This window comes from Musca domestica, unplaced genomic scaffold (assembly GCF_030504385.1).
Source record: "Musca domestica strain aabys unplaced genomic scaffold, Musca_domestica.polishedcontigs.V.1.1 13, whole genome shotgun sequence".
Lineage (NCBI taxonomy): Eukaryota > Metazoa > Arthropoda > Insecta > Diptera > Muscidae > Musca > Musca domestica.
In genome coordinates, this window is record NW_026712172.1 from 18,397,912 (window position 1) to 18,422,793 (window position 24,882).

The window sequence follows — 24,882 nt, forward strand, 5'->3', positions numbered from 1 at the left end:
GGTAAGTAGGGATAGGTTTTTGTTTTCAAAACAAAATGTTTTTTCAAATTTAAATGCAAATTCTAGTTCAGATGAGAAGAGATATTGACACCAGGGGGTCAATTCTGGTTCTATGAAAACGTAAAATGAAAAGTTTTTTCACCGTTTCATACAAATACTGATTCGAGTTCTATGAAAACATAAAAACATATGTTTTAATGTTTTCATATGAAAGGAACGATAGAAAGTGAAACTAGTGTTTTCACATTTTCACAAAGTACGCTATTCCGATTCTATGCAATCATGAAAATTGAATCAAAAAAGTTTTCAGTTGAAAAATATTTTTTCATACAAATTTTCTTTATGAAAATGGAAAAATCGGTCCGTGGTAAAAGAGCCTCAGAAGAACAAAAGGAATTTTTAATAAATTTCCTTGAGGAAAACGTCGATTTGGCGAATGACAAGTAAGACAATTTAAATTTTACAAAAAAATCATGTTTCTTTACAAAATAAAAATATACGTATATTGAAGATTTTGTACTGTTGATGGTGCAAAATATAGAGAAGAAAAATGGAAAGAATTGGCGGAATGCTTGAATGCTATTGGAGGGACTATGAAGGATGGTGCCAAGTGGAGAAAATATTGGAGTGATTTGAGGTATGACTTATTTTAATTGTAGAATATTAAAAATAGTAGTAAGATTTTTTGGAAGAATGTTATAAGTATTATTATTTGTAGAGGAGCAAAATTGGGAGAATGGATCTAACGATCCGGAGAATGGAAATGGAATCGCTCGATATGCTTTTACGTATTTTAATACCAACCAATGTTTGTCATTGTACATGCATTTATCTATGCAATTTTTTCCATTCGTATAGGCAACATACACGCTCCAAATACCTTTTGATGAAAAGAGACGAACAAAAAAGTGGAATTAATGGACCAAAAAAAATCAAGCAACTATCTGAAGTAGAACAGAGGATTATAAATATTACCAAAATAGAAGCGGTTGATGGGGATAAAACTCAGGAGATGGGGTTCCTATGTAGTCCCGGAGTACATGTGGAAAATAACTCATCAGATATTTGCTATCAGGAAGATATGGTGGAGATACTTGATGACCAAATTGTAGAGTTGGATGAAGATCTTGAAACTGGAGAAAATTCCACATTTACAATTAAATTGGGAGGAAAAAGACCAAGGAAAGAAAAACGGAAGGTTGCTTTATATCCTGATGAATCACAATTTGAAATATTGTTTAAAATAGAAGAAGAGAAAGTGGAAGCTATGAGAAAGTCTAATACTCTAAAGGAAAGGGAGATTGAAGCTATAAAGGAGCAAACAGAAGCGATTAAGGCTGATACACAAGCAAAAGTGGATTTTTTAAAAAGAATACAGGAAGTCATTCAAGTTCTACCTTGTAATAATAATGGCTACTGACATAATAATAAATAAATTCTAGCCATTACTAAAAATGATGTCGATTATTCTTAAACTGTTTTGGAAACGAGCTTGACACAAATCAGCAAGGTGTGGATAAAAGTTGTCTGTCCGTGGAAATCACCCTAGCGTCCAAACGAATTGAAGTAGATTGATACAATTTTATTCAAATGTGTGTTTGGTCTGCAGGACTTTTGATATTGAATATTTGTTATCTAGGCCCACGTATAGGTAAAGCCCACACTTCATTATAGGTACAGACAGAATTTTAGATCCAAGTCTTCGTATAGTATTTTTAAGATTTTAAAAATTTTGTAACGGATTTTGCCTTTTTATTTAGTTTTTTGTTTTTTTTTTTTTGAGAATTTTTAAATTTTTTCCAAATGGTGGACGGTATTCAACTGCTTTTTCACTTGTTTTTTTAATGATTGTATTGATTTTTCAATATATTCTTATCTATTGAGCAAATACGTTTTCAACTATTTCGGAACGTTGCCTTTTTGCAATACTTGGTATATTTCGGCATGAAATATCCGCAGTTGCATTTGTTTGTTCCCCATTGTCATTCATTTCCTCTGATATTATTTCCGGATGCGGTATCTTTTTCCGAACTAAAAAATTATGCAGGACCAAACAGGCGTTTATTTTCAGACCTGCTTTTGGTGGACTATAGTAAAGTGTCCTTTCTTTTGATAAGCATCGAAATCTTGATTTTAGTATACCAATACATCTTTCTACTAAAGCTCGTGTCGATTTGTGCGCGATGTTATAGCGCTCTTCGGATGTATTGCACGTTGAAAGTATAGGAGTCATCAACCACGGCTATTTGGTAAATTAAACGAATACACTTTATTATCTCTACACATAATACGTTCGTATATTTTACCTGCAATGGGTAACCACTATCTCCTAAAAGCCAATAATTACGTTCTCCTCCAGTATATAAATCTTCCAGTCTTCTGCAAGCTTGGGAACTTCTCCAAACATAAGAATCATGTGCTGTACCACCAAATCGTGCGTTAGCTGCCAAAATAATATAATTTGAATCGCATATAATCATCACATTCTTTGAATGTCCTCCTTTTCGACAGTAATATATATGCTCAATTTCACGCCTTGGAGCAGATATTTTAATATGAGTGCCGTCAATTACTCCTATAATCCCTGGAAATTGATATTTCTCCATAAACTTTATTTAAGTCCTGGGAAATCTTCTTGTTTGGGAAATATTATATAATTGTGTGAAATATTGTTCAAAGCTTTAGCAACCATAGTTACACATCTGCTTACGGATGTTTGAGATAAAGCGGATAAATTATCTTGTCCTACACTTCGTTGAAAGCTACCAGTAGCAAAAAAACGTAATGAACTTAGTACTATTAGATGACATGGAATTGCATGGACTCTTCTTGATTTCGGCAAAAATGGCTTCAATTCTTCGATGAGTTCCAAACACAAATGCTTCGGCATCCTATACAACTCAAAAAAGCTCTCCTCTGTGGCTATTTCAAATGGATTGTGGTGATCCCGAAGACTGCGTCTAAGAATTCGAAGCGAGTTCCTAAACAATTTTATATTTATTCCATGTTAACTTTTTTAGATAATTGTACTAACCTTTGTTCTATTCTATGTCTTTGCGATATATAATATAATATAATGGAACTTGACATTTTTTATCGTACATTGTTTGATTTTACGACAATATTATTTTTTTCCTGTTAACATATGAACGTCAACTTTACAATTATTTCAATAACATAGTTACAAAAGTTTCATTGCGACACGGAATTGAAACATTGTTTTCACAAAATGAATCAGAATCGGAAAATATGTTTTTATGAAAACGAATTATGAAAAGTTGTTATGAAAACGAAATTCAAAATAATTTTTTCATTTCATATTTTCATAGAACCAGAATCGACCCCCAGGAATGTCAACTGCTCCGATGTATAAATCACTACAGATAATTTTTTCATCTACGAGTGGAAATACATAAAGCGCATATTTGGCTGGCTTATTCGTAGATGAACAAAGGAGTTTTAGGTTGATTTCCGAAGAAGCCAGCCAGATAAGCGCTTTATGTATTCCCATCTTACATATAAAGTTTCTTTACAAGGCCTATAAAAGGTCGGTCAAAGTACATAATTGTGAATGGATATTTAAATTTATCTTAAACAGCCAAAGTCGCTACTGTAGCGATTATTTATTTTTATGCATCAAAAATCACCGAAAGTAGCGGTAAAATCACCAAGTTGGCATCCCTGATTTACACATTGTTTTGTTTTTTAAAAGATCTCTCTCCAACTGTCCTCATCTCTCTCAGACTCAGAGAAACGAATTCTCAGAGTTCACATTGTTTGGTAATGAATTTGTTGAAATATAAACGGTAAAATTTCCAAAGAGTGAGAAAGAGAAAACGGAGATTAGATCATGAAGATAGAATGCAATGAGGGAAAACAATGGGATTTCTATTTTCAATGGGAAAGTATTGTCACCTGTCAGGTAGTTAGAAAATAGAGAATAAAAAAATAAATAAACAGTTGTTCAAATACATTTGAAATGAAGTACGTCTCTGAGTTGAATTTGTTTGGCAATGAAACGAGTTGTTAGAAGAGAATATTTCGCTGAAGGGTTTGAGGAGAAAATTTCATGGATTTAAAATAAATTTTTTTATAATTTTCCACCAAGAAAATTGACAATTTTTGAAAACATTTTCTATAAACTCATACATTATTATAGGATTTTTTCAAAAAAAAAAAAAAAAATATATATTTTCAAGGATTTTATGAGAAATCGTGTAGTATTTCAATTACTTTTCCTAAATAGTCTTGGGTTTTCAAGGAGTGCTTTGAGAAAGTTATGGATTTTCATAGATTTTTCCCAAAAAACTCCTGAATTTGTTCAAAAAACTTGAACATTCTCAAGGATTTTCCGCAAAAATATTAAGATTTTCAAGAATTTTTTGAGAAAACCTGTAGATTTTCAATCATCTTTCCGAAAAATGTCGTTGGTTTTCAAGTAGTGACATGAGAATGTTATGGATTTTCATAGATTTTTTCCAAGAAACTCCTGGATTTGTTGTGAGAAATTCGTGAATAGTTTTTCCATGGAATATTTTTGGAAAACTTGTAGATTTTCCATTTTTTTAGTATTGAGTATTATTATAAAATATAAATATGGAAGCAATGATAACTTTTTGAAAAACTTTTTAAATAAACTTTCAAGTTTTCAAGTATTAAAACAAAACTTTAAGATTTTTAATATTTTTCCCTCGAAATGAATTGAATTTTCACTAAAATTTAATAGAATATCGTACATTTTCAAGGAGAAACTTGGAGATTTTCAATATCTTTTATGGGAAAGGGCTTTCACGAGAATTTCACAGATTTTTCAATAACTTTTAAGACTTTCAAATAAACTTTCATGGAAGATTTTTTTCATTTTCAAGGATTTTCTCGAGGAATTCGAAGATTTTCAATAATTTTCCAAAGAAAATATTTTTTAGGGAACTTCCCGGAGGACTTGTAATTTTTTTCAATAAATTTTTAGAGGCACTTTCACATTTTCAGGTATCTTTCCGATTAACTAGTGTATTATTGGTAACTGTTCTTTCGAGAAACTTGAACATTTTTAATAATTTTCATGCGAAACTCTTAAATTCTAAACAAAATTTCGAAAAAATACACACTTGAATTTTAGAGAAAAATTATGGATTTTCATAGACTTTCTTAAGAAAATCGAGGATTTCAAATTAGTTTTTCGGGGAAACTTTTAGAGAAAACAGTCAATATTTAAGGACTTTCCAAGAATCTTGGAAATAATTTTTCGAGAATACCTTAAAGTTAAGACTTTCAAGAAACTTTCATAGAAGAGATTGAATTTTCAAAGATTTTCCCGGGAATTCGAAGATTTTAAATTATTTTTGAAATAAAAATAGTGAATTTTTGAGAACTTTTTCGTGAAACACGTGGATTTTCCTCAGTTTTTTTTTTTTTTTTTTTTTGAATTTATAAGAAAAGATTCTTGACATTTCTATATTACAAATTATAAGTTTTTTATATTAAATTGGCAATTTGCTTGATCCATTTTATTTTATTTACTTGTTGCAAAATGATCAGGCTTTATCCCATTATTGTTGTTTTTATAAAAACAAAGTTGGTTTATTTGTGGAGAACGATGGTAATGTTTACCTAGGTTTCGGAAAGAGACACCGATCCTCATCAGTTCCCTTGTTTTTTTTTTTTTTTTTTTTTTTTTTGTCTGGGATATTATCTCCAGAAGTTATTTTAAAAATAACCCCTATGACAAAAAACTTTTTTTACTCAAGTGACGAGATCGTAAGCTCATTAGAAGAGGAACCAAAGAATTAAATAAAACTAAAATTCTTTTGGAAAATTTTTATGTAATTCTTTGGTTCCTCTGGACTAATTTACGAACACAATTGTTTGCGTAAACATTTCATGATTAAGATGTAAACTCACCTGGTTCAAAAGAGAACGATAAAAATTGCCGCAAGTAAACTTGCCTAGTCTAAATCAGGGCTAAGGGGATTTGTTTTCAGCCATTTTCGTTTTTCACCACTTTCTTATTTTGTGATTTAAATGTTTATATACTTATTGTCATTTATATCACTCTCTCTCTCTCTCCTACAAACAGAGACTTGCCGCAAGTAAGCTTGCCTAGTGTAAATGTGAACCATGTTTAATTTGCGGATTTTTGAAAGCAATGACCTTTGTAATTCCATTTCATGTTATTGAAAAAAAAAACAAAATCTCCATTAGAACCACAGACTTGAATAAAGCTGGAAATACATAAAGCGCTTATCTGGCTGGCTTAAGTCATTGACTGGCTTCTTCGGAAATGAACAAAGGAGCCCAGGGCTAAAATCGAACTAAGTCAACCTAAAACTCCTTTGTTCATCTACGAAGAATCCAGCCGATGACTTAAGCCAAATATGCTCTTTATGTATTTCCAGCCTAAATCTTTTAAGAACTTTTTACACACACACACTATAATTTAATATTTACATTTAATTTTTATTTATTTTTTGTGACATTTTGATTTTATTTTCATTTTTTCTTTAATTTTTTTTTTTTTGTCATTTGATACGGTCACCTAATTACCTGTAAAGGTGATATTAACAGTTCATTGATCCATATTTTGTGCGTACACAAAAGTTAAACGCTTATTTTTCGCTTGAAATCGAAAATTTTGTAAATATTGTTTTTGTTGTTGTTGGGCAAAAATCAATGTCAAACATTAAACAACGTCACAAACGTGTATGCCATATTTAAAAAACAAATAAGCGTTGGCCTAACTAAACATTTGGATCCAATAATTTTGAAGGAATTCCATTTGGTTTTATTTGTTTGTTTTTTTTTTTTCCAACAATTTCCAGTTAAAACACGTTCCATGCTAAATCTTTTCCTCTATTCGAAACCGAAAAGCTATCAAAAAATTAAAAAAAAAATGTCCAATGAGTTAAATAATTTCGCCATAAAACGCTTTTGGCCTTATAATTGATTTTTTTTTCGGCTTTGGTAATTGTTGTTGTTTTTTTGTTTTTCAGTTATCCCGCATTGTAGAGCGTTTTATGTTTTCGTGTGTGCTCTGAAATTATTTAACATTTAATTGTGTCTTTGACTTGCATGCCAAAATTCAGCCGAAAACCGAAATGAAAGTCACGTTATCCGGCTACCAAATTTTGATGCAAGACAACCAATTTAAATGAAATGTCCATAAAAAAAGAATAAGAAGAAGAGAAGAGATAAGTTTTGCTGGATTTATGGCGCATCGTTAAAGATTTATGTAGTCCTTAGCAAGTGTTAAATATCAAAGTAGCAAGTTTTGAAAATATTTATATAACAGCCAGTTCCACGATATCGAAAGAACACGTTCGCACAACTTTTACACGACAAACAGCTGATTTCCGTTCCACTAAAATCCATCAGAACGAAAATTTGCACGAAAATCAAAGCGAACGAAAACGTAAGCATTTCAGTGTAATTTTGCGTTCCACTATCTTTTTTCTTTCGTACGCATGCGAACACAAATGTCAAAATCAGTCACTTGTGTGTTTGCTATCGTATAATAACAATTAAGGAAAATTGTTTTAACATAAACATTGCTTGATTCAAAATAGAAACGAAAAGGTAAGTAAAAATAATAAATGCAATTTAATATGTGAACAACAAATATATATTTTTTTATTTTCTCAATTCCAGCACGAAAAAATCATCAACTACACAGCTGCGGGTATATGGAGGAGAATCCTGTGTTCGCCAGAGGAGTGCCAATTTTTGGAAGCAGCAGAAGAAGTTTTAAATCGGGGCGGATTTGGGTAGTTCTGCAACCGGGCACCCACTTCTCTTCCATCATATCCAAAAGAGCCCGAAAACTTGCTTCGACACACGAAAATTGGCCACAAACCTAGAAAAAATCATTTTTTATTATTTCAAAAATGTAAAAATACAATCATACTTACTGGTTGTTAGGTACTTCAAATAAATTCGAAGCATCTCTTAAATGCCTCCGTGGCACATTTTGAACCTCCTCCACATCATCCATAAAAAATAGGGCTACGGAAATATTCTTTTTTTTTATTTTCTAAGAGCACAAATAGTTTGAACACAATCACTAGAAATTTTATTTTGTTTGTTTATTTACAATTTGTTTGTTTACAACTGAAATGTCAGTTGAGACAGAGCCACTGCTGCTTTTTCGCGTTTAAATTAGACATTTGGCGCTTTTTTTGCCTTATTTCGCGATTAATTTTTCCAAAAAAATATTTAGCAACACTGAATCACGTAAGGCTATGCGAAAGAAAGAACGAAAGTTAGTGGAACGCATTCTTATACGAAAGTGAGTGAGTAGCCTTCGTTCGCACAAATTTTCTTTCGAGATCGTGGAACAGGCTGTAAATATTTTTTTTAAATGTGGACCAAAAATCCCGAGGATGGAACATTTCTGGAAATGATGAAAAACAGCAACTCACATTTACACAAGAATGGCGTTAAATGAAGATAAAAAAATGAACAAATGCCAAGCAGCTGAGTTGTGTTGTTCCCAAATGAACTAGTTCAAAGAAACAAATACCTGAATGGAACCTTTGGAACTAGTTATAACAATGGGCATGGAAATTGAAGAAAATAAATATCAATGCAGTGAAAAACAAAAATGGACCAAAAAGTACGAGGATGCAACATTTCTGAAAAAAATGGAAAAAGCGACTCACATTCATACAGTAGAGATGTTAAACGAAGACAAAAAAATGAACAATTGTCAAGCAGCTGAGTTGTGTTGTTTCCAAATAAACTAGTTCAACGAAACAAATACGTGAATGGAACCATTTGGAACTAGTTCTAACAATGGGCATGGAAATTGAAGGAACATAAAATGCCAAATGCAATGAAAAACAAAAATTGCCTAAAAACAAATCGTCTGGTATAAATCAGAATTTATATTAGACAAGTTTTCTGGCCCCAATTCTTTGTTTGTAGAAGATAGGGTATATGGAAAATATGGAAAAAATTCTGGTACTGCAATTGCTTCCGATTTTTATACAAAAATATAGATAAAAATGACAGAAAAGGTAATAATGAAAAAGAAAATATCTAAAAATAATTGCTTTGTATAAATGCAAGAGGCAAGTTCATGGTAGAAGAACAATGAACTGTCAAATCGATTTTGGAATTGAATGAATGGAATATTGAATGAAAAATTATTGACATTTGTAAAAATGGTTGAGAAATGCATATTATAACAACCTCCGATTTGCATCGTATATGAAAATATATAAAAATCTTCTTATTTTTGACAAAACAATTTTACAATTTTGGCATATCAATGTTCCCAAGCGTTGATGCATCTACCTGTATTTTTCTACCATGGGCAAGCTCAGAAAGGAACAATAAAAATAAACAAGTGTCAAGCAGCTGAGTTGTGTTGTCCCCAAATGAACTAGTTCAATGAAACAAATACGTGAATGGAACATTTGGAACTAGTTATAACAATGGGCATGGAAATTGAAGAAACAGAAAATGTCAAATGCAATGAAAAACAAAAATGGACCAACAAACACGAGGATGCAACTTTTCTGGAAATGGTGAAAAATAGCAACTCACATTTTCACTATAATGATGTTAAGAGAAGGCAAAAATAAAATGAACGAATGCCAATCAGCTGAGATGTGTTGTCCCGAAATGAACTAGTTCAAAGAAACAAATACGTGAATGCAACCATTTGGAACTAGTTCTAACAATGCGCATGGAAATTGAAGAAACAGAAAATACCAAATGCAATGAAAAACAAAAATTGCCTAAAAACAAATCGCCTGGTGAAAGTCAGAATTTATATTAGACAAGTTTTCTGGCCCCAATTCTTTGTTTGTAGGATGATGGATGATGGAGAAAATTCTGGTACTGCAATTGCTTTCGGGTTTTTATTCTTTTTTATATAAAAATATAGATAAAAATGCCAGAAAATGAAATAATGAAAAAAAAAAAACATTTCAAAAATTAATTGCCTTGTACAAATGCAAGAGGCAAGTTCAAAAGAGAATAATAAAAAATGCCGCGTGTAAATTCGCCTAGTATAAATCAGAAAAAGAAAGGTAAAATAGCAGCTAAGTCGAACTGTTTATACCCTCCACCATTCGAAAGGAACTTGAAAAATGTCAAAAAAAAATCCGTCTAAAAATACCGCTCAAATGAAAACCTTCATATGGGAGCTATACGAAGACGTGGTGCTGGATAAGTAATTTTTCTTGTCATAGGCTGTAGTAACGATTCAAATACGAAATTCGACACGAATCCGATGAATAATGACGCTAATACCATCAAAATAGCGAATAAAGGGAGGTACCGTTGTATGGGGAACTATACTAAGATGTGAACCTGAATAGACAATTTTCCGTCATAGGTTGTCGCCGCCATTACGAACTTCAAATACAAGATTTGACACAATTCAGGTGAATAACGTCGCGAAATTCTGGAAAATACTGAATATCTCGGAGTGGCGTTATATGGGTGTTATACTAAAACGTAGAGTTCAGGGGGTAAAGTACTCAGAGAGGGACTCCTTGTGTAGAATTTCAGACTATTCCATTGAAAACTATGACTAAAATTATCAAAATACCGAATGTCGGGAGGTATTGTTATATGTGGGGATGTACGATATCGCGGACCTATATAGAAAATTCTTTTTCAGAGGGTAAATTACTCACAGAGAATTCCTTGTGTAGAATTTCAGAGAATTCCATTGAAAAATATGGTTAAAATTATCAAAATACCGAATATCGAGGGTACCATTATATGGGGGCTATACGATATCATGGACCGATATAGCTCATCTTTCAACTTGACGTGCCTGCAGACAAAACAAGGCATATCGTGTAAAATTTTAGCTTCTCATCTTTATTCGTTTTGAAATTTCGTATCCTATGACAAAAAATACTTTTGCAGGTTCGCGACTTCATATATACCCCGTATAAAGCTTTCCGCAAAAAAATCAACTGGGAACAAACCAACACTATTCAGCAAAATAAACCGAGCCACTCTATGCGGAACCGATGTAGATATAATTGTTTTAAACTTATTTATCAGCATTGGTATAGACTGCCAAAGCACGCTCTACAAGTTTCATGATCTATAGCACACTATTTTTGTTTAATTCTTATTGGTTTTTCAGTGAGTAAATACTAAGAAACAATATTTTAATTCATTTGTTTAGGTTTTATATTCGCAAAGGAAACACAAATAAATGTGAGAATCCATAAAACGCTTTTTGACTGTCTTAAGTCATCGGCTGGCTTCAGCTTCGGAAAATAACAAAGGAGCGTAGGGACAAAAATCGATCTAAGTCAACCTAAAACTACTTTGTTCTATGGTAGAATAATATAGGTAGACGCATCGACACAGCTGCTGGGACAATGAAATGTCAAACCAATTTTGGAATGGGAAAATGTTGAATGAAAAATTGATTAAATTTGTAAAAATTGTTGAAAAAACGCAAATTATAATAACCTCCGAATGACGTCGTATAAGAAAACATATCAAAATCTAGTTATATTTGAAAAAAACATTTACATTTTTTTTTGACATATCAATGTTCCCAAGCGTTGATGTATCTACCTGTATTCTCCTACCATGTTTGTTTCCCTACGAAGAAGCCTTAACAGCAATTACCAAGCCTAAAAGCAACAGCTAAAATAAATAAAATACACATTTATCTTCGTTGCTTAACACTGTCAAAGCAAACTCTACAAGTTACATGGTCTGTAGCACACTTCATTTTTTTACTCCTTCTTATCGTTTTCCATTTACTCACTGAGAACCAACATTTTCAATGGTTATTATTTGTTGATGCTTAGCTTCATTTAAACCAAAATTATCTCATATTTCCAGGTGGGACACAATTAACAACAACAAACAAATTGGAAAATAACAACCCAATTAAAATATTACACAAATTTGTTGCAAAAATATAAAAAACCAATTCCTCACGTAACTCAATGTGAGAGAGAGCGGCTGAGCTGTTAGAATGACAGTAAAGACGCCAGTGATCATCTATTGTCTTTTGTTGCAGAAATTAACACGGAACACAATTATAAAAGACATAACTTGTGAAAAAGTATTTATGTGTGACCCAATAAAATATTTAACAAAAAACAATCAGGCAGCCGTTAAGAAAGTACATACATAATTTTATAAAATCCATTAACACCTCACCTCATTTTTCTGTGTGTGTGAGAGAGAGGAGAGAGACAGGGAATGCCCATAATGCACTGACCTTTTGTTATCAATTGTGGAATTTACAAGCAAAGGGATAATGTGTAAAATGAAATAATTCTGTGGAAAATTCTGTGAAAAGCTATCAACAACAAGCAACAGTTGAGGAAATTAAATAAATACATACATGATTTCCACCCAATTTGCCCATCAATGTAAAAGCAAAAAATAACAAAAAAAAAAAAAAACCGCCAACACATCACCTAATATACGTGTGAGAGGAAGGGATAGAGAGAGAGAGAATGGGACACGAAAGTAGTTAGAAGGCAGTAACTTTGAAAGCAGCTGTTAACATTTGCAAAACAAACGAAAACAGACAAATTTTCAATGGGAATTTGTGAGGAAGAGGGCAAGTAAAAATCCCAGGGAACCTGTAGCAGCTGCAGTTAAGAAAATTAAATACAAAATATTTACATAAATATGATCAATAATTAATAAAATAAAATCAATGTGTCAAAAGAACCGCCAAAAACTAATTTCTTCTAAATTCTTCTTCTTCCAACAATGAAAGGAATGAAATATTTTAATGGAATTTGTGAAAAAAGCAGTTTTGTGAAACTAATTGAGGATCCTCAAATAGTGGTTAAACATATTAAGCCCATAAATTTAATAAAAGAAAATTAAGTTGTCTATAAACCCGCCAAAACATTAACTCATCTAATGAGAGAGAAGGGGGAATCAAATTAAACCTCCATCTCTCACCTCTTCTGAGTACGCGTGAAGGGGAAAAGAACAACAAAAGTGAAGTGAACAGCTGCTACTTCACTTCCACTTCAACGAATGGAAAAATTCAGGTCTAATTTCAATGTAAAACCGATTAAAATTTTTTCATATTTGAAAATGCGTGTGTTATGTGAAAATTACCTGTGACCTTTCAAAACCATCCGGATTCATGGTTGGCATCAAATAAATATCCGTTGTGTTCACCAATTCGGCAACATCGAAATTCGTTTGATAGTTATACAGCAGATACTGTGCCAAATAGACCAACATCTGGCGGCCAATTGTTTCGTCACCATGCATATTGCCAATGTATTTGACCATGGGTGTCAGCAGATTACGTTGACGCATATTCCGGCCAATGCGTAGCAATACCAAAGATCTTCCCTCCAAACTGCGACCAATTGTTTCGACCTGGGCATTTTCCGGAAATTGCTTGGCCAAACGGGCAAATAGATCCTCAATATCACCCTGTGAGGCATAGTAGGGTTGCTGGAGAAAACTTTCATCTTCTTTAATAATATAACCTTGACATAAACTTGGTATGCCAATAATCACAACAACAAGAAAACAGCATAATGCAAATGAATAACGAAGATGATGATGATGACGACGACGAGACGTCGTCGTCGTGGATGACGCCGAATGTAGGTGTCTCGTTGAATTGAATGTCAACATTGTGTGGCTTTGTGGAGTGCTGCTTCTTCTTCTACTTTTTTCGTTTTCCTTTTTGCCAAGTATTGCAAAAACCCTCTAGTGTGGGGGAGCGCGAGAGAGCACGATTGAGAGAAAGTGCGTATATGGGGGAGAGTAACAGCTGTTACACTTGTGTGATATTTGTGTGGGTTGGTTTGACGTGTTTCAACTGGGGTTTACGTCGTCTACTAATCTTGTTGTTGTTGCTGTGTTTGTTGTGAGTTATTAATATTTCTTATCGCCGTTAGAAGGCAATTCACAATAGAGGGCTTTATTTGGGTGGCATAAACACCCTCTCTATTTAATTTTGTGATGGGGGTAGTGGCGGGTTTTAAGCAAAAATTGTTGCTTTATTTTTCTATGTCGTCGCTGACGTTTATCTTCTCGCTTCCTTAATCCTTAACGAATGTGTGCGTGGGTGGCAAATTGTATAGATACTTGCTGTTGTTATTGTTGTAAATTTCTGATTAATTTCTTATAGAATTTCCAGGAATTTAATGGATACACTTTCTCTGCAAGTTTTGTATTTCTTTTATTTTTTTTAAAGACGAAGTTATTTTTTTAACGGAACAACGTTTACATTTAAAATAAATAAATCTTTGGTATACTTAAAACGCAAGTCTTTTATTATTTTCTTTTTTTTTTTGTTTGTCTGTTAACCTTACGGAAGTCTTTTTGTTGGATAGATAGGTAGATAGATATACGGATGTGTTTGGAATTGTGGAATTCTTAGCTGTTGATTATGCTACAAATGTTTCACTTTGGCATGAGTTAACAAACAACCAAATTAACAATTTTATGTTAATTTAATAGACACGAGTGGGATTTTAGATTAACTTTTATTTCGAAGGAGTTTTATTTTTTTTCTACTTTTTCCTTAATGTTCTTCTTCTTCGTTCGATTTCACTTGCTCGGTTGTTAATCACGCTCTACACGTCTAGAATAGCAAAGTTTTTTCTGTTCGCTTCACACATTGACCTGTGTTTTATTTAGAGCTTGTGGTGAGCTGCTACTGCTGCTGCCCGAGCTATTGATTTTAGCCGCTGCTAAATTTAAGTTTTTTGTTTCAAACTAGCTGCCTATCCGTATCCGCGTTAACTTGCTGCTACTACTCTCAGGCCTAAGTACAAATAACTGACTGATGAATGGGAATACAACATCAGAGCCATTTAACGGTGGGATTTTTGTTCATAACATTGGCTGGTTGGTTGGTCGATTCGTTTTAGGTTGACAGCCAGCCCGACATGCTTAGTAAGTCTGTATTCCATAACTTTTATTAACAGCTCCAAAAACAAACAACAGCAGCAGCAAAAGAATGCAGGCGCATTGTAAGGTTTTGTTTGTCATTTGTTTGCAAGAGAATCCCAGAGAATTTGAGATAGGGAGAGAGAGAGTGTTTTGCAAAATGTTGTGAGAGCGCATTTGTTTTGACAGGGGTAGCTAATGGCAATGTTGCCATATTAAATGGGACTATTCGACAAATTTGGGGATAATTTCATTACAATTGGAAATTGGATTTTTAATTATAGAATAAATAAATAATAGAGTAATAAATATAGAATAAATAATAATAAATTATAGAATGGAATTTTATGGGAAATGTAAACGAGAGGAAAAATTTTCCCAAAAGCACGCAAATAGAGTAACTTTTTAAATATTTGACAGATTTTAATATTATATAGGGATAAAAAAAATGCCTCACACTTGTCAATTTAACATAGAGAATTGGGGTTCAAGTGAGGGAATATATTATACAGGGTGTGAAGAAAAAACTGCAACCAACTTCAGACTGCTGTCATTTCAAAGCCACTCGTCCGACAGCTGTTAAAATTATTCCAGTGACATAGCTCATAATATATTGTTTACAAGCCTACAAATGCATTTTGGTGAGAATTTTCCAGAAAAAAGTTATTCGTGATTCGTGGAATTCAAGCGTGATAGTGTGATTTCTTTATATTTGGCTGGAAAATCACAAGTGGGTATCGTTAGAGCACTCCAGCATTTAAATGTGAGTAAATTTTTTGTGTCTCGTACCATCGCTCGTTACCGTGATACTGGTAGCGTAGGCCGACGTCAAGGAAGTGGACGGAAGAAAAGAGCAATATCAGCAGAAATGGTTCGAAAAATAAAGAAGCGACTTGATGAACATATCGCTCGTGACTGAACATATCGCAATATACCATTCGGCAAATATTGAAAAAAAAAGTTTGGAGTAAAGCCATTGAAATTCCAAAAAGTGCAGGAACTTACGCCGCAACATAAAGAAAATAGACCCAAAAGAGCTAAAAAGTTGCTTCGCTTGGCCCAAAGTGTTAAACTGCCGAATTTGGTTTTCTCCCATGAGAAAACATTCGCTGTCCAGCAGTTTGTAAACAAACAAAATGATCGTGTTTAGTTGCCAAAGAGGTCAGCTGAAAATGTGCACCTTCGGTTGGTCACCAGAACTCAAGCGCCGGTCATGGTGATGTTGGTGTGGACCGCCATAACAGCCAATGGTCGCTCTCCGCTCGTATTAATCGACCGTGGCATCAGAATAAATGCCGAATATTATCGCGAAAATATTCCGGAGGCTGTATGAAAGCCTTGGGTATGAAAACATTTTGGTCGCAGATCTTGGATATTCCAACAACAGGACTCAGCACCATCGCACTCAGCACCCGCCACCCAAGAATGGTTACAAAATGATGTTCCTCGCTTCATTTCCAGCGCACAATGGCTACCAAAATCTCCGGATACCAATCCGTTGGACTATTGTGTCTGAAGTATTTTGGAAAGCAAGTTTGGCACTAAAAAATACCAAAGTGGCCATCACCCCAAGCAAGCGCTTCGCCGGAAATGGGCCAAAATACCGCAGAGCAATATTCGGGTAGCGTGTGACGGTTTCATTGGCCGTTTGAAGGCCATAATTCGTGCCAAATGTGACCAATTCGAACAAATCTAAACTTATACTAAGATTTGATGCTATTTCCGTCATTTTTTGATTTCATTCAATAAAATTTAAAAAAAAATTAAAAATAATGGCATTTGACTTTGTTGCAGTTCTTTTTACCTCACCTTGTTTATATGGACTCAATCCCCAACATTGAGTCAACGTCTAGAACAAGAAGGTTATTAGACAGACCTGAGTGGCTTTCATGCCAATGCAGTCGTAGATGCGTTATTTAGAAGGGCATCGACTTTTCGATACCCTAAGTCTACTAATAGTTCAGTTGAAATTTGACTTCCTTTGACCTAATACTGGAATATTTTGCCCGATTTTAGAAGGCCTTAGGTCTACTGTAAAAGTTACGCCATCAAAAAGCAACGAAAGATTTTTCACTTGTGAAAATTTAAAGGTGAGAATACATAGAAAGCATTTTTACCGGTTTAAGTTATCGCCTAGCTTCTCCATAAAAAAAAAAAAAAAAAACAAGTAAAAAAATATTAAGTTCGGCCGGGCCGAACTTTGAATACCCTCCATCATTTGGAACGAATTTGGCAATTCTCAAAAACAATAAAATCCTTCAAAAATTTTGTTAAAGTCTTAAAAATACCGAATGTAGATATTATATTAAGGTCTATACGACGATATGGACCTGCATAGGTAAGTTTTTTTCATAAGCTATTACAATATTCAAATGCGAAACTTAAAAAAAATCGGTAATAATGTAGCTAAAATCATCAAAGTACAGAATATCGGGAGGCACCATTATATGGGGGCTTTACGAAGACGTAAACCTGCAAGGACAATTTTCTGTCTTAGACTGTAGTATTCATTACGAACTTCAAATCCCAAATTTGAAATAATTCCAGTGAATAATGTCGCTAAAATCATCAAAATATCGATTATCGGGAGGTACCGTTATATGGGGGCTATACGAAGACGTAGACCTGCAAAGACAATTTTCTGTCATAGGCTGCAGTATCAAATATGATTTTCAAAGACCAAATTTGAAACAATTCCGGTGAATAATGTCGCTAAAATCATCAAAATACCGAATATTGGGAGGTACCGTTATATGTGGGCTATACCAAAACGTGGACCTACATGGCCCATTTTCAATACCAAAAGTCCGGCAGACATAACATACATTTGAGTAAAATTTTATCAATCTACTTCAATTCGTTCGGAAGCTAGAGTGATTTCCACAGACGGACGGACATCGCTAAATCGACATAGAATGACAAACTTAATATACCCTCCATACTATGGTGGAGGGTATAAAAACGGTTTTAGCGTGAACAACTATTAATTATGGCCAGAAATTGAACTTAGTGAACCTTAAACTCCTTTTTTTTACGGAAAAAAGCCAGCGGATAAGTCACTCCGTTCCATGAAAATGTCGGATATATACTTAGGGAATGATTGCTTTTTACTAAAAATAATAATTTTTCTAAATTGTCAACTCATTTTTTTGGAGATTATCAATTTTGTTTTGGGGAATTATTAAAATTCAAATGTGGCAACACTGTTTCCAGAAACAGACACAATGCGACGAACCACAAAACCCACTCTCTGCGCATTATCACCATTGCCAATTTGCTCTCACGCGCTCTTCTTCTCTTTCTCAACGGAAATTATGTTTCTCAACAAAAATGATGTTATGTTGAGAAAAAAAGCCTCTCTGTTTACATATCTCAGTTGATGTCTGCTGCCCACACACACCTACACAGGTACATAGCATGTGAACCAACAAACAAAGCCCGCCGTTGTTGCTGTAGGTTTTTTTTTTTTTTTTTTTTTGCAAGCCTCCTCTCCGCTACAAATGAGTTTCAAATAAAAACGTAATAAAAAAAGAGTAATACGGAACGGGTTCTGAGCCCAAAGCGTTATCAGCGTTAGATGCACTGCTATTACATTAGGCGATTATTTCGCAGCAATAAAAATAAAAAAAACCTAATTTCAAGCTAGGGGCAAAGTTGTAATGTTCGCAAATAGAGTGAAACGGAAACTAATGGATGGATTCAATAATTTCCTTATCAGTTCGGCGGGACTTATTGGTGGTATTTTATAAATAGACATACCTATTTACATATGACTAGTTATCAGTAGTGGAAATGGAAACTGGATTAAGTTTGCCATATTGGCTAGCCATAAAAATTGCTAATTGGTATGGCCCAATTTTTGAGCTAACGATTTTTTTCTTTTGGCACGCACGCATCGAGATCAAACACAGGGTAGTCAAATCGCGCTTTAATGTTTACCAAAAAAATGTAAACAATAAATTTCAAGGGGAAGAGAGGAAGGGAGGGAGAGAGGCTAATGTGTTAAATTGAAGAGAGTTGGGAAAGCTTTTCATGTGACATCGAAAGAGAGTCTTATTCTCTTTTAAAATTAGTTAGACAAGCTTTCTTGCAAGCCTAGCAAAAGCTTGACTTGGGAAAAGCTAATCGTATGAGATGTGCAACATATGGCACCTGAGGACATGATATTTAAAAGAGATTTTAGTCATTGCACTCTCTAGGGCGATATCTCCAGAATTTAAACAGTTATGATAATACAATTTACAGGGTGAGATCAACAAAGTCAAAAGCAACAAAGTCAAAAGCTATAATTTTACATTTTTATACCCTCCACCATTCTATGGAGGGTATATTAACGGTACCTCCCCATATTCGGCATTTTGATGATTTTAGCGACATTATTCAACGGAATTGTTTCAAATTTGGTATTTGAAGTTCCAAATGGATACTACAACCTAGAGTTCGTAATGGGAACTACAGTCCGTGTCTGAAAATTGTCCAGGTCTTCTTTTTAAACTTGTTTTAAATGTTATTGAATGAAAGCAAAAATATCGGAAATAGCATCAAATTTTAGAAAGGGTTTAGATTTGTTCGAATTGTTCACCTTTGGCACGAATTATGGCCTTCAAACGACCAATGAAACCGTCACTCGCTGCCCAAATGTTGCTCTGCTGTATTTTGGCCCATTCCCGGCTAAGCGCTTGCTTGAGGTGATCGACACTTTGGTATTTTTTAGTGCCAACCGTGCTTTCCAAAATACTCCACAGACACAATAGTCCAACGGATTGGTATCCGGAGATTTTGGTGGCCATGGTGCACTGGAAATGAAGCGAGGAACCCTCATTTTGTAACCATTTTTGGGTGGCGCGTGCTGAGCTGCGATGGTGCTGAGTTCTGTTGGAATGTCCAAGGTCTGCGGCCAAAATGTTTGTATGCACAAGGCTTTAATACACCCTCCAGAATATTTTCGCGATAATATTCGGCATTTATCCTGATGTCAGGGTCGATTAATACGAGAGGAGAGCGAACATTGGCTGCTATGGCAGCCCACACCATCACCATGGTCGGCGCTTGAGTTCTGGTGGCCATCGGAAGGGACACATTTTCAGCTGACCCCTTTGGCAAGTAAACACGATCATTTTATTTGTTTACAAACTGCTGGTCAACGAATGTTTTCCCATCGGAGAATGGCAAATTCGGCAGTTCACCACTTTCGGCCAAGCGAAGCAACTCTTTAGCTCTTTTGAGTCTATTTTCTTTCCGATGCGGTGTAAGTTCTTGCACTTTCTGGTATTTCAATGGCTTTACCCCGATCTCATTTTTCAATATTTGTCGAATGGAATATTCCGATATGTTCAGCTCACGAGCCATTTTTCGGTCATTGTCACGCAGGTATAGATCAAGTCGCTTCTTGACTTTTCGAACCATTTCTGCTGATGTTGATGTTTTCTTCCGTCCATTTCCTTTACGTCGGGCTACGCTACCAGTATCACGGTAACGAGCGATGGTACAAGACACAATAGATTTATTCTCATTTAAATGCTGCAGGGCTCTAACAATAGCCACTTGTATTTTTTTAGGCAAATCAAACTATCACGCTTGCATTCCATCACGAATAATTTTTTCTGAAAAATTCTCATCAAAATCCTTCTGTATACTTGTAAATAACATAATGAGCTGTCACTGGAATAATTTTAACAGCTGTCGGAGAAGTGGCTGAGAAATGACAGCAGTCTGAAGTTGGTTGCAGTTTTTTCATCTCATCCTGCAATTTATAACAATTTTAGCCCATCTTTCAAAATCAAGCCGCTTTATTCAAATCGGCTAGGTATTTTAAAATTTTTATCTCCCAGAGGACAATGACGAAACATTTGTTTGAAGTTATCATTTTTAGTAATTGCATTTTTTTTGGCGATATCTCTAGAATTTGAATAGTTATGGTAATATAATTTAAATCAATCTCAACCCCAGTGTTTATCTTTCAAAATTTATCAACTTTATCCAAATCGACTGGGTATTTTAAAATTTATAGCTCCTAGAGGACAATGACGAAACATTTGTTTGAAGTTATCACTTTTAAGTAACTGCACTTTTTGGCGATATCTCTAGAATTTCAATAGTCATGATAATATAATTTATAAAAATCTTAGCCCGAATATTCATCTTTCAAAACAAATCAATTTTATCTAAATCGGTTGACAATTTTAAAACTTAAAGCTTCTAGAGGACATTTACGGAAAATTTGTCGGAAATCAACAATTTTGAGTAACAGAACTTTATGGGCGATATCTCTAGAATTTGAATAGTTATGGCAATGTAATTTATAAAGATCTTAGCCCAGGGATTTATGTTTTAAAATCAAGCAATCTTATCCAAATCGGCTGGCTATTTTTAAATAGGACAATGACGAAACATTTGTTTGATGTTATCATTTTCTGTAATTGAACTTTTTTGGCTATATCTCTAGAATTTGAATAGTTATGACAATGTAATTTATAAAAGTCATAGCCCAGGTATTTATCTTTCGAAATTTATTAAAATCGGCTGGCTATTTTTAAAGTTATAGCTCTGAGAGCACAATGTCTGAACATTGGTTTGAAGTTATCATTTTTTAGTAATTTAACTTTTTGGGCGATATCTCTAGAATTTGAATAGTTATGGCCACATAATTTATAAATATCTTAGCCCGGATATTTATCTTTCAGAACCAAGCAATTTTGTCCAATCGGTTGTATTTTCAAAGTTATAACTATAAGAGGGCAATGTCTGAACATTGGCTTGAAGTTATCATTTTTTAGTTATTGCATTTTTTTGGCTATATCTCTAGAATTTGAGAATTTGACGAAACATTTGTTTGATGTTATCATTTTCTGTAATTGAACTTTTTTGGCTATATCTCTAGAATTTGAATAGTTATGACAATGTAATTTATAAAAGTCATAGCCCAGGTATTTATCTTTCGAAATTTATTAAAATCGGCTGGCTATTTTTAAAGTTATAGCTCTGAGAGCACAATGTCTGAACATTGGTTTGAAGTTATCATTTTTTAGTAATTTAACTTTTTGGGCGATATCTCTAGAATTTGAATAGTTATGGCCACATAATTTATAAATATCTTAGCCCGGATATTTATCTTTCAGAACCAAGCAATTTTGTCCAAATCGGTTGTATTTTCAAAGTTATAACTATAAGAGGGCAATGTCTGAACATTGGCTTGAAGTTATCATTTTTTAGTTATTGCATTTTTTTGGCTATATCTTTAGAATTTGAGTAGTTATGACAATATATTTTATGAAAATCTTAGCCCAGCAATTTATTTTTAAAAACTAAGTAATTTTATCCTAATCGGCTGGTTATTTTTAAAGTTATAGTTTTAAGAAGACAATATCTGAACATTGGTTTGAATTTATAATTTTTTAGTAATGGAACTTTTTTGGCGATATCTCCAGAATTTGCATAGTTATGACAAAATGATCTATAAAAATCACAGCCTAGGTATTTATCTTTCCAAATCAAACAAATTTATCCAAATCGGCTGACAATCTTAAAACTTATAGCTCCTAGAGGACATTGACGGGTAATTTGTCAGAAATTAAAAATTTTGAGTAACAGAACTTTATTGGCGATATCTCTAGAATTTGAATAGTTATGACAATATAATTTTTAACTGTCTTAGCCCAGATGTCTACGTTTCAATAATGGGTTGATTTATTCAAATCCACAATTTTTTTCAAAAATTACAGCTCAAAGGGATCAATGACGGAACATATGCTTATAATAAACATTTTTAAGTAATGGGAATTCTTTGGATATATCTCTCGCATTTGAATAGATACAATATTATACTTAAGAATGGACAAGGCCCTGGTTTTTACCTTTCTAAATCTAGCAATTTTATTCCAATCGGTTAGCTATTACCAAAGTTATAGCTCCTAGGAATCAGTGGTGGAATATATATTTAAATTTGACATTTCTAGTTAATAAGACATTTTTGGCGATATCTCTGGTATTTGATAAGACACAATGGAATCTCGAACACCAATGTAAAGATCAGAAAATCTTCTTTCAGTATAATTTTAGTTTAGTAAAATCCTAGCTCTAATATTAATGTTATGGTCCATTGTTTCTACTTGCGGAAAATAATGTTAAATTTGACATTTCGATCACCTGTTTATTTTTGGGTATAACTGTGGAATTTGTTTAGCTAAGTCGCTACAACTTTTACAACATTGAAAGGCAAGATTTTCTCGTGTATGAAGAAGTACCATTAAGAAATTCAGATCTCGTTTTTCTACGAAACGAAAATCAGAATATATTTATGTATATTTTCCTTGGCATTCTAGCTTTTGCCTATTTTAAATTACACTCTTTTAATCTCTTGTGAAACGCGTAGTTCACAGCAAATATTTTCTAATAATGATTAATAATTTTCCAAACTCTAATTACTTTTAAAACTAATTAAAAAGTCCTTCGTAATTTTTAATTATTATGTCCTTTCAACCCTGCGAGTCAATGAGTTTACGTCAATACTGGGCGTTCATAAAATGACAGACAATTGCCTGGCTTTCATGCGTCATTACATCGGCTTCTATTTTTAGCAGTTTTATGACAATACAAAGCAACAATAATCATTTCGAGGAAAATTTATAGCCAGAGAATATAATTCTAGTGGAAGATAATAAAGGAAGGGGTCGCATCGAATTGCGTAGGTATAACATCGTAGGCGGTGTTGGAGGTTAGTGTCACAGTACAGATGAAATCGAATATATGGAAGACCAGCTAGAGAGTGAAAGTGAAAGATACTCAAATAATATTGGCAGAAATAGGCTGGAAATGATAAAGAGAAGAGTAGAGATGGCGTTGCTGAAATTCTCATAAACTAGGAATCTGGGTTGGATTTTTATTTGGAAAATTCTAATGTATAAAACTCCAAACAACTTAGAAATCTCCAAATTTAAATTGCTAGGACTCATTTTTAAAATTCTAAGAATATTTTGAATGTAGCTTAAGAAATTACAGAGATATGGACAAAAATGGGAGAGACACTGAACACCAAAAAATTTGAACAATTTTGAGTAAACATCCTCGATGGCACATAACTTTTGAACAAATCGCTGTAAGTTTGCAAAATAAACTGATTTCGAAAGAAAAACACTTCATTCAAATATTTTGTAAATTATATTGATATATCTTGGCAATTAAAAGAGTTATGGTGAAAATTAAGTAGCTGCATAAAAATTCAGAATTTATATTACACATTTCGCAGCATTTTCTATTGGCCATAACTCATAAACTATTCCACATATTTTTATGAAATAAAATACTTTTGAATGCGCAGCAACATATTTTTGCACTCGTAAGATGGAAATTAAAATAACTAAAGACATACCTGAGATAATAGGAAAAAATGACAAGTACCGAGATTTCTTAAATTATTGAATCGGTCTTTTGATCATATTCTTGAGATCATAACTTTTGAATTTAATGAAATGTAACGACATTTTCCATTCATATCGAACATCAGATCTCTAAGCTCTAAATCAAAATTGTTTACATGATGGTATCTGCAAAATTAACCAAGATATGGTAAAAATACACAAGTACCCAACAATTTTAGTTTTTTTATGTTTTTCAGCAACCATTTTCTTGAGGCCATAATTTTTGAAACAAAGGATCTATTTAACTAAAATAAATTGATTATGGAAAGAAGAACTCGTTGGCCTCACATGGAACAAATTATTTTGTTGTAACTTGACAACTACCAGAGATATTGGGAATTAATCGCAAATACCCAAATATTTGTGTTTTTGGTATTTTTTAGCAATTATTTTCATGAAGCCGTAATTTTTGCAACAAAGGGTCTAGTTAAGAAAAATCAATGGATTGGTGTTAGGGGAACTCGTAAGCCTTATTTGAAATAAGTATTTCGCTTTAACTTATAAAGTACCAGAGATATTGTGAATTAATCGCAAGTACCCAAATATTATATAATTTTGGTATTTTTCAGCATTCACTTTCATGAGCACATAACTTTTG

At 33.4% G+C, this 24,882-nt stretch overlaps 2 protein-coding genes and 2 long non-coding RNA genes across 5 annotated transcripts in view; 1 reads left to right on the forward strand and 3 right to left on the reverse strand.

Annotated features, from left to right (window-relative positions):
- Positions 1–14,908, reverse strand: part of LOC131800864 (carboxypeptidase D-like) — a 53,459-nt gene extending 38,551 nt beyond the window's left edge. Inside the window, exon 1 of one of the 2 annotated variants that reach the window (XM_059118719.1) lies at positions 13,072–14,908. In XM_059118719.1, the coding sequence (XP_058974702.1) occupies positions 13,072–13,605 (534 nt within the window). In that variant the 5' untranslated portion in view covers positions 13,606–14,908. Of the gene's footprint in view, positions 1–5,901; positions 6,081–13,071 lie in introns of those variants that run through there. The other variant, XM_059118720.1, reaches the window with a different exon arrangement.
- Positions 98–1,645, forward strand: LOC131800865 (uncharacterized). Its single transcript, XM_059118721.1, has 3 exons — positions 98–443; positions 512–637; positions 859–1,645. Exons 1-3 carry the CDS (start codon positions 208–210, stop codon positions 1,418–1,420), a joined length of 924 nt encoding a protein of 307 aa, XP_058974704.1. The 5' UTR covers positions 98–207; the 3' UTR covers positions 1,421–1,645.
- On the reverse strand, positions 2,206–3,339 carry LOC131800866 (uncharacterized). The gene is made up of 3 exons (XR_009341615.1): positions 3,035–3,339; positions 2,307–2,981; positions 2,206–2,242 (listed from the first exon to the last, which is right to left on the reverse strand). It is a non-coding gene; the product is annotated as an uncharacterized LOC131800866 (long non-coding RNA).
- LOC131800867 (uncharacterized) lies at positions 7,596–8,347 on the reverse strand. The gene is made up of 2 exons (XR_009341616.1): positions 7,905–8,347; positions 7,596–7,849 (listed from the first exon to the last, which is right to left on the reverse strand). It is a non-coding gene; the product is annotated as an uncharacterized LOC131800867 (long non-coding RNA).
- Positions 14,909–24,882: the final 9,974 nt, after the last annotated feature.

Bases quoted from the DNA above. Each gene is read 5' to 3' on its own strand.
- LOC131800865 (XM_059118721.1), top strand. From the start codon at position 208: ATGAAAGGAACGATAGAAAGTGAAACTAGTGTTTTCACATTTTCACAA. The intron at 444-511 runs GTAAGACAATTT...CGTATATTGAAG, and splicing joins GTCGATTTGGCGAATGACAA to ATTTTGTACTGTTGATGGTG. The intron at 638-858 runs GTATGACTTATT...CCATTCGTATAG, and splicing joins AAATATTGGAGTGATTTGAG to GCAACATACACGCTCCAAAT.